The 14,828-nt window shown below is 52.7% G+C and overlaps 1 protein-coding gene across 1 annotated transcript; it reads left to right on the top strand.

The window, feature by feature from the left end:
• The first annotated feature begins 2,846 nt into the window (after positions 1–2,846).
• Positions 2,847–5,926, top strand: POU3F3 (POU class 3 homeobox 3). Its single transcript, XM_057422305.1, has one exon. It carries the CDS (start codon positions 2,870–2,872, stop codon positions 4,187–4,189), a length of 1,320 nt encoding a protein of 439 aa, XP_057278288.1. The 5' UTR covers positions 2,847–2,869; the 3' UTR covers positions 4,190–5,926.
• Positions 5,927–14,828: the final 8,902 nt, after the last annotated feature.

Raw genomic sequence — 14,828 nt, 5'->3', positions numbered from 1 at the left:
ACTCGGTTTTTGAGCCTGATCCAAGCAAAATCGGCTGGAAAGGAAAACATGGGGTTCTGGCACTGACTATTCAAACGTCTGCACCTGGAGATCTCAGATTTATTCAATGAAATCTGTGTTGGATCTTTTAGATATAAAAAAGAAACCTTTGGAGGACGCATGGGAACAAAAAAAAAATATTTTATATATATATAAATACATAATCGTTATGTTTGGGGTTTGGTTACCAGTGCCCTTCAGATCCGTACTCTTCACTTTAATGGCTTTCCTAAACCTACCTACCACGGTACTTTTGGCAGCGCCAGCCGAGGGCCGGTGGGAGCTCCGAACACCGGGGGCCGGCGGGGTCGGGGGGGCCGGGGAGAGCCGGGGGGAGCCGGGGCTTGCCGCCTCTCGGGGCCGAGTTACACGGCGGGGAACGGGGCGGGGGATAAAGGAGCCAAGCGGGGGCCACGCTCCCCATGGCAGCAATACCCACTCCGCGCGGTTTCCCCCACGCGTGTGCGGAGAGGCGGGGGTACCCCCAGCTGCACCGTGTCCCCTAGACGTCCGAGCGGTGTCCCCGCAGCGGCGGGCCCCCGGGAGTGCTCAATTTGCCCTTGTTTTTGTTGCCACTTTCTTTTTCTCCGCGGTTCACTGAGGTTGCCGCCGCGCAGCGCTTCCGCTCGGTCGCATCTCTCCCCCTCCCGCACACCCCCCCGCTTCCCCCGTCCCCCTCCTTCCCCCCCTTTCCACCGCTTTCCCCCGCCCCCCTTAACTCTTTCCGCCGGACGAGAAATAACGTAGCGGTTCACGCCGCGGAGCTAGCTCCCTGCGAGTGACCGCGGCTCGCAGGGCAGGCCCACCGCCTCCCTCCGCCGACGGGGCGGCCGGGCGGACTCATCCTGGGGTGCGGGGTAGACAAAGGCTGGTGGAGGGCAGGCGGGAGGGGAGCTTTAGGGGTCAGTGCCGACATTGCCGGGGGGGGCGTGGGCGGCGTGTGCACAGCAGTGCCCCCCAAACACTGTTCCTACCCGTGGCCAGCCCCGTTGTTATTATTATTGTTGTTGTTGTTGTAGTCATTATTACTATTAATTATAAGCGGCGTTCCGCCCCCTCCCACTCCCTTCACGCTCGCCGCTGCCAGAGCGGCGGGAGAGCCCTGAGGTGCGTGTGTCCGCCGGGCAGGAAGAGTTAAGGGGCGGAGGGAGGAGGGCAGAGAGGGGTGGATGGAGGGAGGAGGGAGGGATGAAGGGAAGGTGGGGGGACACGACACACACACACACACACACACACAACTTCCAGCTCCGACGCCACTTTGCCTAAATTAAAAGGCAGCCAATCGGAACGGCCGGAAGGGGGGCCGCGCGGCCGGCGGCGGGCTGTCCGTCACGGCGCTGGCAGCCAATCGGCGGCCACCGGCTTCCTCGCGGCGGGGTCGGGTGGTGGCGGCGCGGGCGGCGGCGGCGCGGGGCGGAGGGGGGTTGCGGGCTGCGGGAGGGAAAGGAGGGAGGGAAAAGAGGGGAGGGAAGGAGGGGAAAGAGGAGGGAGGGAGGGCGCGGGCACGGCCCGGGAGAGGGAGGCGGGGAGAGGCGAGCGGCGGGACTCCCGGCACCGCCAGTGCGCGCTGCCAGCCCGGCAGCCAACTTCCCGGCTGGAGTTAGTGTATAAAGGATACCATATATGCACACACACATACCCACACCTCTCCAGCAAGGCGCTCCTCCTCCGCCTCCTCCCTCGACCAACTGCTGGAATTAAAATAAAAAGCAAAACAAACACCAAAAAAAAAAAAAAAAATCCAACAATCAACCAACCAACAAACCAACAACCAAAACAACAAACCGAGCGAGAGAGCGAGAGAGCGCGAGAGGGAGAGAAACAGTTCGCGAGGTAACGAGAAATTTCAACTTTTTTCTCTCTTCTTTTTTTTTTTTTACTTTTTTTTTTTTTTCCAACCGCCTAAAGGAAAGGTAGAGAGAGGGAAAAAAAAATGTCTTATCCAGAGCGTGACTCGCGCAAGAAAGCTCCGGCGGGACTCTTGTTTCAAAGGGGACAAAGTGCTCCAGCACCAGCACAACTTTGAGAAATGCATCATCACCACCATCACCACCATCATCATCACAGGAAGTTTTCTTAGGACACCAACAACAAAACTTGCGAATAAAAGAGCAAAAGGAGATCGGGGAGCTGAGGAGAGCGAGAAAGACGCGGAAAGAGAAAGAGACAGAGGGGAAAGGAAAGGAAAAAAAAAAAAGGAAAATATACCCCCTCACAAAGCCTTAAAGGAAGAAGAAAAGGAAAAGTTTCGCCCTGAGAGGGGAAGGCTGAGAGGTGGAGATGTACTCCTAGGGGAGCCGAGGGGAGAAGGCACGGGGGCTTTTTGATCCCCCCCCCCCCCCTTCTTTTTCGCTTTTTAGCCTTTGTTTGGTTTCCTCCCTGCGAGCAGCAAACTCGGGCGAGAGGGCGGCGGAGGAAAAATAGATGTACAGCTAAATATTTCTCCTTGTTTTTGGCAAAAGAGAAAAAAAAAAGAAGACGAGGAAAGCGATTTAAAGAAAAAAAAAAAAAACCCACACAACAAAAAGGAGAAGGAAATCGAGGCGAAGCGAGAGCCGGCGGCTGCAAGGGCCGCGGAGCCGCGGAGCGGAGCCAGGACGGCGGGCGGACGGGCGGAGGACCGCGCGCCGCGGAGCGCTAGCAGGTGAACCCCGCGCCCCGGCGCCCCGGTGAGGCTGGGAAGGCGGCGGCGGCGGCGGCGGCGCGGGCGGCGGCCCCGGCAGCGGCCCCGGCAGCGCCGGGCAAGGGCGCTCGCGGCGGGCGCCCGGCAGCCGCCGGCGGCAGCGCGGCGGCGGCGCGGCGGGGGCGAGCGGCGGGCGGCGGGCGCGGGATGGCCGCGGCCACCTCTAACCCCTACCTCCCCGGCAACGGCATCCTGGCGGCCGGCTCCATCGTTCACGCGGACTCGGGCGGCGGCGGCGGCGGCGGCGGCGGTGGCATGCAGCCGGGCAGCGTGGCCGTCACCTCGGTGGCGGGCGGGTACCGCGGCGACCCGGCGGCCAAGATGGTCCAGAGCGACTTCATGCCGGGCGCCATGGCCGCCAGCAACGGCGGCCATATGCTGAGCCATGCCCACCAGTGGGTGACAGCCCTGCCCCACGCCGCCGCCGCCGCCGCCGCCGCTGCCGCCGCCGCCGCCGAAGCGGGTTCGCCCTGGTCCGGCAGCCCCGTGGGCATGACAGGCAGCCCCCAGCAGCCGCCGCCGCCGCCCGACGTCAAGGGCAGCGGCGGGCGCGACGACCTGCACTCGGGCGCGGCGCTGCACCACCGGCCGCCACACCTGGGCCCCCCGCACCAGGGGCACCCGGCGGCCTGGGGCGCTGCGGCGGCCGCCCACCTGCCCTCCATGGCCGGCGGGCAGCAGCAGCAGCAGTCGCTCCTCTACTCGCAGCCCGGGGGCTTCACGGTGAACGGCATGCTGAGCCCCCCCCCCGGCGGGCAGAGCCTGGTGCACCCGGGGCTGGTGCGCGGCGAGACGCCGGAGCTGGGAGAGCACCCCGGGCACCACCACCACCATCACCACCAGCACCCCGGCCACCACCCGCCGCACCACGGCGGCGTCAACAGCCACGACCCGCACTCGGACGAGGACACGCCGACCTCGGACGACCTGGAGCAGTTCGCCAAGCAGTTCAAACAGCGGCGGATTAAGCTGGGCTTCACCCAGGCCGACGTGGGGCTGGCGCTGGGCACCCTCTACGGCAACGTCTTCTCGCAGACCACCATCTGCCGCTTCGAGGCCCTGCAGCTCAGCTTCAAGAACATGTGCAAGCTGAAGCCTTTGTTGAACAAGTGGCTGGAGGAAGCCGACTCCTCCACGGGCAGCCCCACCAGCATCGACAAGATCGCCGCCCAGGGCAGGAAGAGGAAGAAGCGGACATCCATCGAGGTGAGTGTCAAGGGGGCCTTGGAGAGCCACTTTCTGAAATGCCCCAAGCCCTCCGCCCAGGAGATTACGAACCTAGCGGACAGCCTGCAGCTGGAGAAGGAGGTGGTCAGGGTTTGGTTTTGCAATCGGAGGCAGAAAGAGAAACGGATGACCCCCCCGGGGATCCAGCAGCAGACCCCCGACGATGTCTACTCCCAGGTCGGCACCGTCAACTCCGACACGCCGCCTCCTCACCACGGACTGCAGGCCAGCGTGCAGTGAGGGGCACCGGCGGGCGGGCCGGGAGGCGAGGGGGCCGGGACGAGCACCGCCACCGGCGCGCACAGCCGCCCGCTCACCCGGACATACTCACACGCGCACACACACACACACACACACACACACACACATGATCCAGGCTCGTTCAGACTGCTTGTGTTTATATATATATGGATAGACGCGTGCATCTATATCTATATATATATATAAGATCGATACCGATAGGGAGCGGTGGAGAAGGGTCGATCCGAGCGAGAGCGTTCAGTCCGCGCTGGGAAAGCGGGGTGGAGATGCGTAATGCACCAAAACTGCAGCTGTGCCGGGGAGGTGGCTGTGGGGAGAGGGCTTGGGCAGGTGGGCTCGAGCTTCTTTTTTAATTTTATTTTTTTAATTATTATTATTTTTATTTGTATTTTCACTCTCCAAATTATCCCCTTCTCGCAGCGAGGAGCACCACTGATGTCTGCACCTCTTCTCTCCTCTCCTCCCCCTCCTCCCCGCACTCTTCCCCCTATCCCCAAAAGGGCTCTCTTCTATGAATCACAGAAACTTTTTTTCTCCTTTCTCTCTCGTTACTTTTTTTTCCCCTCTTTTTTTTTTTTTTTTTTTTTTTTGAATGGGAGCAATCAGAAAAAAAAAAATTAGGGAAGCAGAAGCAAAATAATCTGGTTAATCAGAGGGTGCCTGCTGCATTCCAGCACCCTGTTTTTCTTGGCCAAACCATCGGATTTTGGTGCAGGGCAGACATCCACTCTGAAAACATATATATATCTATCTATATATTCTGCAAAATGAAAGGGGCCACTTTTTTCCTGGAAAAAAAAGAAAAAAAAAAAAAGGAAAAGAAAATATGCACACAGCACTAAAAACAAGCAGACTGCATAGGGAAGCAAATACATATATATATTTATCTATATATATAGGTATAGCTATAGAACAAAAAATATGGAAATAAAAGCCCTCATGCCGAAAAACTGACCCTGAGGAGAAAAGGGGGGAGGGGGGGGAGGGAGAGATCCCGGGGGGAGGGGGGGGAAAGGAGAGGTTGTTGGTCCCTAAAGTTCTAGCTCTGTAGAAGGACTTTGCATGAATTAAGGGAACCAGCGAGAGAAAGGGAAATAATTTAGGGCTGTCAAAGTCCTGCTCCTGACGGCTGCCAATCATCATGGAAGAGTCATAAAAAAAAAATAAAAATCCACTGCTAATATTTTTTTTATTAATATTTTTATTTTTTATTTCTGGACTGATTCAGATAAAGGGATTTAGAAGGACTGAGCATCTGCAGCTGCACTTATCTGAACTTCTCCTCTCCTAAATCCGTTGCCAACTTTGATTGAATGGGTGCTGTGGATGTGATTATATAATACTGCCATTTCCAAGCAGTGTTTTTGGTAGGTTTTAATAAACAGACTTTTCAAAAAGACGGCAATATAGAATTGTTAGATCCGTTGTTGATCTAAAAAAAAAAAAAAAAAAAAAATTTGCTTTATATTTTCATTAAATGACTTCTTTTAATATTTTATTCAGAATACCTATGAACTGCTGCAAAACGGTAATTTATTTTTTCCCCAGATCTTGTATTACGTGTTTTTTTCAGACGAGCACAAATCAAAATGAAATGAAAATATGGACAGTTGTTAGGTAATAAGGGTATCTTTTGATGTGATAATTTGATTGTAATTTAATTTGAGTAGTGATTCCGTAAGAGCTGATTGAGAAAATAAATTTGTTAGAATGAAATAGTCTGTGTCTGATGCATAAACACTGTGTCGAAAAAAAACCCAAAGTTCTCTGAAGGGTAATACTGCAAATGATGAAGTGAGAGGAAGATGGGGGGGTCCGAGCCGCTCAGCCGGGCAGTGTCGCCTTCCCTCCTGTATCCCCGGGGCTATTCCCCCTTCATACCCCCCTGCCCGGCTGGCACATCTCCGTGGTCTCGACCATCAAAGTAGGGCCCCCCCGCCGTGGGGAGGGAAGGCGAGATCAGGGATGCTGAAAGCCCCCCTTCCCGCAGGGAGGGCCGTGCGGGGCGGGTTAGGCTGGCCCGGCAGGGCCTGGGTAAGGCCAGTGCCCGGAGCAAGGTTGGCTCCAGAAGTTCGTTCTTGGTTGCCCTCTGTTCAATCTGAGGTGGAGGGAGAGGGGAGGGGGGTTGTAAACTGTAAATTATTTTGATGCATTTTATGTCTGTGTAAATATTTGTATTTATAATTTAAGCAGCTATTTTTTTTTTCTTCCACTAGAATAATACTTTAGCCCATCCTACGTGTGGTCCGCCTGGTTCACCATTTCTGTTGTTGCTGTTGGTGTTGTTGCTGTTGTTGGTTTAGGGTTTTTCTATGGGATGTGAAGTGTTGTAGTCTAATTTTGTCCCACACAAACACACGCGTGTGCTGGTAATGTTGGAGATGCCGGTTGATGCGCTAAACCTGCCTGTCAGATTTATCTGCTATAATTTATTGTGATATAGGGACAAGTGAACCACCTTCTCTGCATTCTTCATTCTCAAGCAGGGAGGTTGTGGGAACCACAGAGCTGCACCTCCCGCCTCCACCCACCCCCACAGATAATCTACCACAGAATAAGGTTTTCTTTTATGGTCCATCTCATCCGTGGCTCCTTCCTCACCTTCCTCTCCCTCTCTTCGTTCTCCCCACCCCCCTCCCCATTTACTCCATGTGCTGTTGAGGCAGGGGGTTAAACCCCCCGAAAACTGCTGTAGGAACAACAAACATTTCTTCCTTTCAGATTAGGCCTTGTGTCAGTCCATAAATCAAAGGCATTCTGAGAGCCGGGCGCCGGGATGCGTTATTTTACCACCAGCTCATAGTAAAATATCACCGTCGGTTTGATTTGTGAAATCCGAAAGGCCCCACTGACACGGAGGGAAAAAAGGGGAGGGGGGGGGAAAGGGGAAAAAAAAAACAAACCAACAAAGGGAAAGAAACACGAAAGGGTAAAGGACGGTCTTTCTTTTGTTCATTTAGCAAAAGCTGCCGGCTCATTTCGCGGCTGGGGCGGGAGGGGGGAGCGCCGGGCCCCGTTAAGGCAGGAGGTGGGATCCTCTTTTCCACCCGTGAAGGGGAGCGGTTTATTAGGCGGGGAGAAGGGCTGTTTAAATTTCGGAGCGCTATTTGGTTCCTCGATTCGGTTGGCAACAAAGAGCCAACGTGAAGCTTCGCACTGGTTTCTATTATAAGGCAACCCTGGGGGGGAGGATGCCTCAGAAAAGCCGGGGTGCGGGCGGGGGGATAGGGGTCAACCTTTGGTCCGTGGGACGGCAAAACATGCCCGTTCCGTGGAGTTGTCACGTACAAAAAGTGAGGCCACAGGCTCTACCCCCACCCCCAGCCCCCCTCCACTCCCCGAGAAACGGAACTCTTTGAATGTATTTAGGAATTTCAGGGTTGTGAAGCTGTGAGATAACGAGAGGTAGATAATCACTGAGAGGGTTTGCGCTAAGGGTTATATGGTTACACGTGTAAATAATGAAAATATTGTTATATATCGCCAGATCTCTTAATGAATTTAGTAATTATGTTCATTTCTAATATCAGTGTTCTGTGCTTGGTAATTGAGTCGGCATCGTTTTCCTTCTTTCCCCCCCCCCCCTTTTTTTTTTTTTTTTTCCTGCTGTTCTGCCTAAAGGAAAGCCAAATGTTTTACGAAGTTGTGTTTGATCAGTCTGGGTAATCCCGACATGTGCTTATTTATAGTTTATGTTTTCATATCCTGTGGTCCTCAGTATCCTCACTCCCTCCCATCCCATCCTTCCCCCTTCGAGCCTTTACACAAGAAATCATTTTCAGGTGTATTGAAAACAGCCATCTCACTGCCGTTGGTCTGCGTATCTGTTGGAATTTAGCAGAGAGCTCTACCTTGATTTAAAAACACAGCGGTTCCACTAGGAAAGTGATCTTTCCAGAATCCTTATGCTTTAATGTAGTGGCTCGTGTTTGCACATGACGATGCTCAGAACTTGTTTTGTATGACTGGTTTTCAATTGAACGCTTAGAGAATAATCGGTTCTACTATCAAATGCAGTATATACTGTTGATAATTTTATCCGTAAATTGTAATATTTTAAATAATTTTAAGAATTTAATCTGCTTTTTAAATTATATATTTGTAAAATATTTATCCTGTCGTAAAGCAACAATATATTGTTGTATTTATTCGTTTATTTTTGTAATAAATGATCAACATCTTCCAGCTACAGCAAAATCAATACTTCTATACATTTATCCAGGGATGTATGTCTGAGGCGCAGAGAGACTTGTTCGGGTTTGCCCGGGGTGGAAGGATCACCCCTGTACCTGGCAGGTTGCAGGACCAAACTCTAGGCGAGAGCTTCTTCGCCACATGTACTTTACTTTGCTGGAGTTCCCGGGTAATTAATCAAACTCGGAAAGGGATGCAACAAGTTCCGGCCTCGGAGGCAGGCGTGAAGAGAGCGCTTTAGGGCAGGGACCGGGTTTGCTTGAACCAGGGATGGCGAGGAGCGTGGTGGCCTGTGTCCAGACAGACGGACGAACGGACAGATAAATGGAGCGAGGGAGGGCGATGCAGAGAGGTGGTTACCCCACCGGTATTCTGAGTTGAAGTTTGGAATAACGGAGCGGGCTGCGCCTGCAATGGCCGGCGGGAGAGGGGAAAGAGAGAGGAGGCGGACGGCCCCGCGGGACCGGTGACACTGCACTCGGGTGCTTATTTTTTGGGCTGAGAGGCTTTGGCCGTACAAAAAGCTAAGGGGCGAAGGCCGAGAGGGGTTAGGCTAGCCGTCTACCCTGTTCTCCCCGCCGTCAAAGGAGCAGCGGGGTCTCGGGGGCGCCCACGGGGCCGCGCTGTCGGGGCTGCACCGGGACCAGACCCCCCCTTCCTTCCTCTTTCTCCCTGAGGGTAGCACCTCGCCCAGGGAGAACGGCGCTCGGGCCCCCACTCGTGGAAGCCCGTCCTGGGGCAGCGCCGACGGGGCGTCCTGCGGTGCCCGGCCGCGCTCCCTCCCCGGTGGGGCGGCCCGGGCGGCGGGGCGCGGCGGCATGGGAGGGGCGGGCGGGCCGGAGCTCCCGGCGGAGCAGGGCAGCCCCGGGGGGAGCCGGCGGGCGGGCGGCGCGGTGCCGCGGCGGCAGCTGCTGCGGGTCCCACAAGTTGTATTCCTCGTGGCGACCATTGAGGAAAACGCAGACTCCTTTCTCTAAGATTTAAATTTCGCGGATGAATTACCATACAGCGGTTGCTTAGCAACTAAATTCAAGCCGGGCTAAGAATATGCAAGCTTTTTGTATTCTCATTAATAAAAATGCCACTCTGACACAGCAACCTGACTTTGGATCACTGCAACTTCTGTAAAAGCCATGGGAGAATACAAACCGGCTCCTCCATTTAATTACAGATCAGAGTGGCTTGAAATGTGATGTTTTGTTAATCTATCTTCCTAAAAGCGATGTAAAAAATAACGGCTTTTCAAGAGCAGTGGAAAACTACTTTTTTAATGGAGCTGTCTCCTGGTGCTACTGATGGCTGTAAAGCGAAACCTTTCTTCTTGGGTTTTTTTTTTTTTTTGAGTCACACTTTCAAGCAGCATCCCCCCTTTCGTTCTGAGTTTTCTGAAATCAAAAAAACATTAAGACGTTGGCAACCATAGGGGAAGAAGGAAAGAAAGAAAATAATAATAAAAATAAATAAGCTGCAGCCGACTGGCTGGTTGGAGAGGCAAGCATCACTCAGGGAAGAGAAAGGGGGAGGTAAAAATGTCGAGAAGCAGCCCCAGTCTGGCACAGACTCACATGTGGGGTGCTGCCTGTTCTGGTTCTGGAGCAGGAGTCAGTCCCTTACTCCAGAGTGGTTCTGTTTGGCATAAGGTGCCTGGCTACTTCTGCTGGGGAGGGCAGAAGAAACACCTTCAGGGAGACCTTGTTGAATGTTTCTCTCCAAAAATGTGTTTCCCCTTTCTGCCAACATTGACTTTACATTACTCTTCGAGCAGTGGAGATAAGCTCTTGGCGTTCAATTCTGGCATTGCACACCCAATCTTGTATATGTGGGAGAATGACCTCATCAGAGGAGGACTGTGGGTATAGATAGGATTATTTAAACATAGACTAGACACCTACATATAAAGCTATATATAAAGATGTGTGTGTATGAGATAGAGATATATATATGTATGTGTGGCTTCAGCAGCACCAAAGAACTTCCCCGCCAGCCTGTGGGAAGGGCTGCCTGCATTTGGGACGGGGGGCAGTGGCTGCAGGGGCCGCTGGCTGCTTTCACTGACATCTGGGGGGGGGGGGGGGGGGGGGCGGGTAGTGGTGCTTTTTTAGCAACAGAGTTAAACACAAACTTTCTTTTCTCCTCTCTTTCCCCTGCCCCTTTATTTTTCCTCTTAAAAGTGCTAAAATCGAGCCTGTATTGCACAAAACCCAAGCCACATTAAAAGCTCAGGCATGTAGGGTGGTTTATTATTGTTATTTGTATTTTTCCAACAGGGTGTATCTGCAGGAAGAACTTGGGGTTCTGTCCAAGCTGTGCAGGTCACTGAGGAATCAGGGGGTGCTCCCTCCTCCTCCCTCCACCCCCCTTCTTTCTTTTGCTTTTAAGGTTTTCATTTTTCCCCTGAAAGGAGGAGGATGGCTTGAAGGGGGGTGGATGGTCGAGGGGGTTAGGCATTTTCCAAACATGAGTTTGTGATCGAGGGAGCTCTCTCTCCCAGCAGGGTTTAGTCTCTCCTCGCTTTAAACCGTAGAACAGCAGACCAAAAAGGAAAGAAAAAATCCCATGTAACAAATACCAAGGGAAGAAAAGGCAGTGAAGTGAGAACCTGTGAAGACAAGAGTCCCCCTGAAACTCAGGCTCACCCAAAGCTACAGCAGAGTGTTTTGCTTCTCTCCCCAACGGTTATAGGATGAGTATCACAAGGCTACAGCATAAATAATCACATTGCCTTCCATTTTACATCTCTCTCTCTCTAGCAGAGTTGAGATTAAAAGCCAAAATCCAAGCGCAGCCCTTAAAGAGCGGTTGAATGGTGCCAGTACATATGTTTCCCACTCACATGTTGAAAACTGTACCTTCAAACATAGGCTTGTTGCTGATAGCTTGCATTTCTTCAGCTAAAAGGTGGGGGGGGGGGGGGGAGGGAGCTAAACAGAACTTTTCTGAATTGTTCCTATTGAGCACATCAGTAGGGTGAAAAGATGGTGTTACATTAGCTCGATACCTTCAACGCAAACAGGGAAAGTTTATCAAGACAAGCTCACAGGCATACCACAAATGGAGATCTTTATTTTAAGACCTGGGGTGGTTCAAACTGACTTGACACCAGTACTGAGCACCATAACATATTTGGTTTGGAAACAAACTTTCTTCTGCAGTAGAATGAAGTGGATTGCTGCTCCTGGATACCAGGTCACTCCAAGTGTCCCCTTGCTGCCTTCCTTGCAAGGCACATGACAGAGAGGAGAGTTTCTATCCACAGGGATGGTGCTTTCCTGTCATGCTGCTCTGCATGCTTTCCAAAGCCTAGGCAAGGGGTCTCAGCAGAATTATTTCTTCCTAGGGAAAAAATGGATTAGAAGGGGGTAAACAGCTAGGGGCTGCTACCTGCACTGGTAGTAGGCCTGCTTTTAAACACAACATCAAGGTGGCGTGATACATGTGTGAAATGACACTGACAGGTACTATTTCTTCCTGAGGTCCACGCTGATTGGAGAAAGTCAGAGTTGTTGACTGCCTTGTGTCTGGGGCCATTCTTTCAATTTGAAATGAATTGATTTAAAAAAGGAGGGACTGGCTAATGGGGAACCGCATGGCTGCTATATTTATGTGCATCAAACCAAAATTTAAACAACTTGAGGCAGCGTGGGCTGTATAAATGTTATATATATAGTAACCTTTGTGTTATTAGTTTTGGAAATGCTTGGTGCTACTTCCCTGCCACCGCTCCGTAGAGCTGACTACATGTCATTCAATGCATGCTACAGGCGAGTGGGAACTGTTTGCTCAACAACTCTAGGCTCCATTTCCAATTGGAGCACTAACGTACACCCTGAGCTAGTCACACAAAGCCAGGTAGTCCTGCGTATGTAGACCACTTCACCAAGCAGGCAGCTGAAGTACAAAAAACAAGCATGTGGCTGAAGGGGAGGTGTGGGCTGGAGGGTCTTCTGAATGGGTTGGTTTTGTTGTTTGGATTTTTCCCCCTCTCTGTGTGAGCGCTTGTGAGAGCCAGAGGATGGGGACATCCTCTGGAGCTGAGTCTGGGCTCATCTCTCCACCTCCCCTTCAAGTTGAAGATATTGTGAATATTTACTGAGTATGACAGGCATGAGGACTGCTGGGCATTGATCATTATTATATCCCTTCCTCGACAGAAAGTGGGCCCAAGATAGCAGAGCTGAAACTAATCTTTCTGAAAGGGGGGAAAGAAAAAGGAGGTGTGTGTTGGTGAAGAATTGTGCTGGAGTCACATACATTTCATTCATCTTCTGGAGCTCTCATTCAAAACAGGGGTTCATCTGCTCAAGTAGGACATTTCTCAGAGAAACCTAATAGATATTTATTCTAGAGTCCACAGTAAAGCCATAGACCAAATGCAAGGTGCAAAGTTCTCCATTTGTTTCTCTCTCTCACACACACATCCACACACACGCAAACACACACTCCCTTCTCTTCCAAAAATAATAGAACATCCTCTCCCCAGTTCTGCCACCTTCTCTATTTTATGCAGATCCACACTCAAATGTGTACCAAAATTCTTAACTCAATTTACTGAAATCACCTAGATTGTCGAGGAAATTAAACTAAACAAGGAGCTGTGTGAAATGTTGAACTTTAAATACCATCCACTACCTGGAGAAGAAGAAAATGAGTCAATAAATGCTCAGGTTTCTGCTACTTTTAGATTATCGTAATTAAAAGAATTATTTTGTGATATTTTTTTCTTTTGCTTAGCGTGGTGAGAATTCCCTCATGCTGTAATAATGGGCATTTGAAAATAACACTTTTCTTTTCTGATGTGGGGCTGAAGGACGGGGTTACGGTGTGTCCCCTTAGTGTTAATGACGGATACGGACGTGTTTAATCTCACGAATGGTACGTGTGTTTCTGTGAATACCAGGCGACATGACAATGTCATTTTCAGTAGCCCAGAAGAGGCGTATTTTACCTGGAGAACTGGGCTGGGTGCTGCTGCTGCTGCTGCTCTGGGGTTTGGGTTGGGTTTTTAATTGTCCTGCCTATTCTCTCAAGTCAGTATTAAAGCCATACAGCAGGGCTGAGGCCAGGGCTGAGCGAGCCCCGTCATTAACAATAGCATAAACAAAGGAAGGGGACCAGTTACCTTGACATTAGATGCCCGCTTTGTTCCCGAGCCTCCAACTGCATCCCGACGCCCATACAGGGAAGTATTGCCTACGGGAATGAATAATCCACTCCAGCTATTGTCCCAGTCCCCTGGAAAACAAAACAACACAACCAAAACAAAGATGACAGCCCCCACCCCCACCCCTCCCCGCTCCGCACGGAGCCTGCGAATGGTTCCATCCCCTCATGCCTTTCCCCGGACTTCTCTCGGCCACTCTCACCACTAACCCGCTCCCCTGATCTCTGCCCAAGGGCGCCTCCCGCTTCGCCCAAGCTCTTCAAGCCCCCTATTCCCCAGTTTCCATGAGCAAATGGCTTAATGGCTTGGAGGACACCCCCCCACCCCCGTGCTCTGGGGAGGACGAGGGGCAGCGAGGAGGCTGTGCGTTCCTGTGTTCCGCAGCCCAGCCGGGCCGCGCCGGGGGGTGTCCGTGGTGGACTGGGAGGCCCGGCGGCATGGGATGAGTGCCTTCAAGCCGGTGTGTCGTGTGTGTGTCACAGGGAAACGGGATTCATTCCACCACCACCGCGGCGTGGCCTGATAAGAGGGGCAGCGCGACATCCCCACGCACTGCCGTGGGGGGGCGGGGGGGCGAGCGTCTCTGTGTGTGTATCTCCATTGTCCTTCCAGCTTCTCCCTCTCTGGACGGTTTTCCCCTTGGAGGGACCCACCCGGCGCTGCGCCCCCCTCGTCCCCCCCTCCTGGCAGACCGCGCTCCTCAGCCCCCGGATTTGGGAGAAACGCCCGGTGCAGGCCTCCCTCCCCCTTCCTCTTCCCTCCCCGCTCCTGCCCGGCCGGAGGAAGAAGCCTGCCTGGAGCAGGAACGTCTCTTTCCTCTGCCAAAATAACTGAGCTCCTCGCATCCAGTTTTGCTTTCCCCTTCTCCTAGAGCTCCATGCTGGCCGTCAGGGCAGAAGGATGGATAGGAGCCCCCGCAAAGTTTGAGGGGGGCTGCTGTAACCCCGTCCTTCTCTGCAGAGAGATGGAGCAGGGCCAGGCCACAGTAGCACTCCCAGGGGCTCCCTTCCACCCCGGGGTGAGCTTTTGTTCCCGCTACCCTCGGAGGGGAAAAAGTTCAAGCCCCGGGAGCCCTGCGCCTTCGCCTGACTCTCCAAGAAAAGAGGAAGGAGACCTGGTGGCTTAGCCTGAGGTAGAGGGAGGTTTTAAGAGCCAGATGCACCGATCCCAGAGATAGCCAAATCCGTCCTCACAACGTGAGAGGGTGCGTGGGGGTACAGGGGGAGCGAAGGAGGTAGTCTGAACCTAAAGCCCTTGCTTCAA

This window comes from Pezoporus wallicus, unplaced genomic scaffold, assembly GCF_028554395.1.
Source record: "Pezoporus wallicus isolate ANWC-B61680 ecotype Strahan unplaced genomic scaffold, APGP_CSIRO_Pwel_v1 contig_5785, whole genome shotgun sequence".
NCBI lineage: Eukaryota > Metazoa > Chordata > Aves > Psittaciformes > Psittacidae > Pezoporus > Pezoporus wallicus.
Note: the sequence above shows the minus strand (reverse complement) of the source record. Positions and strands in the feature narration are given on the sequence as shown.

Bases quoted from the DNA above. Each gene is read 5' to 3' on its own strand.
- POU3F3 (XM_057422305.1), top strand. From the start codon at position 2,870: ATGGCCGCGGCCACCTCTAACCCCTACCTCCCCGGCAACGGCATCCTG.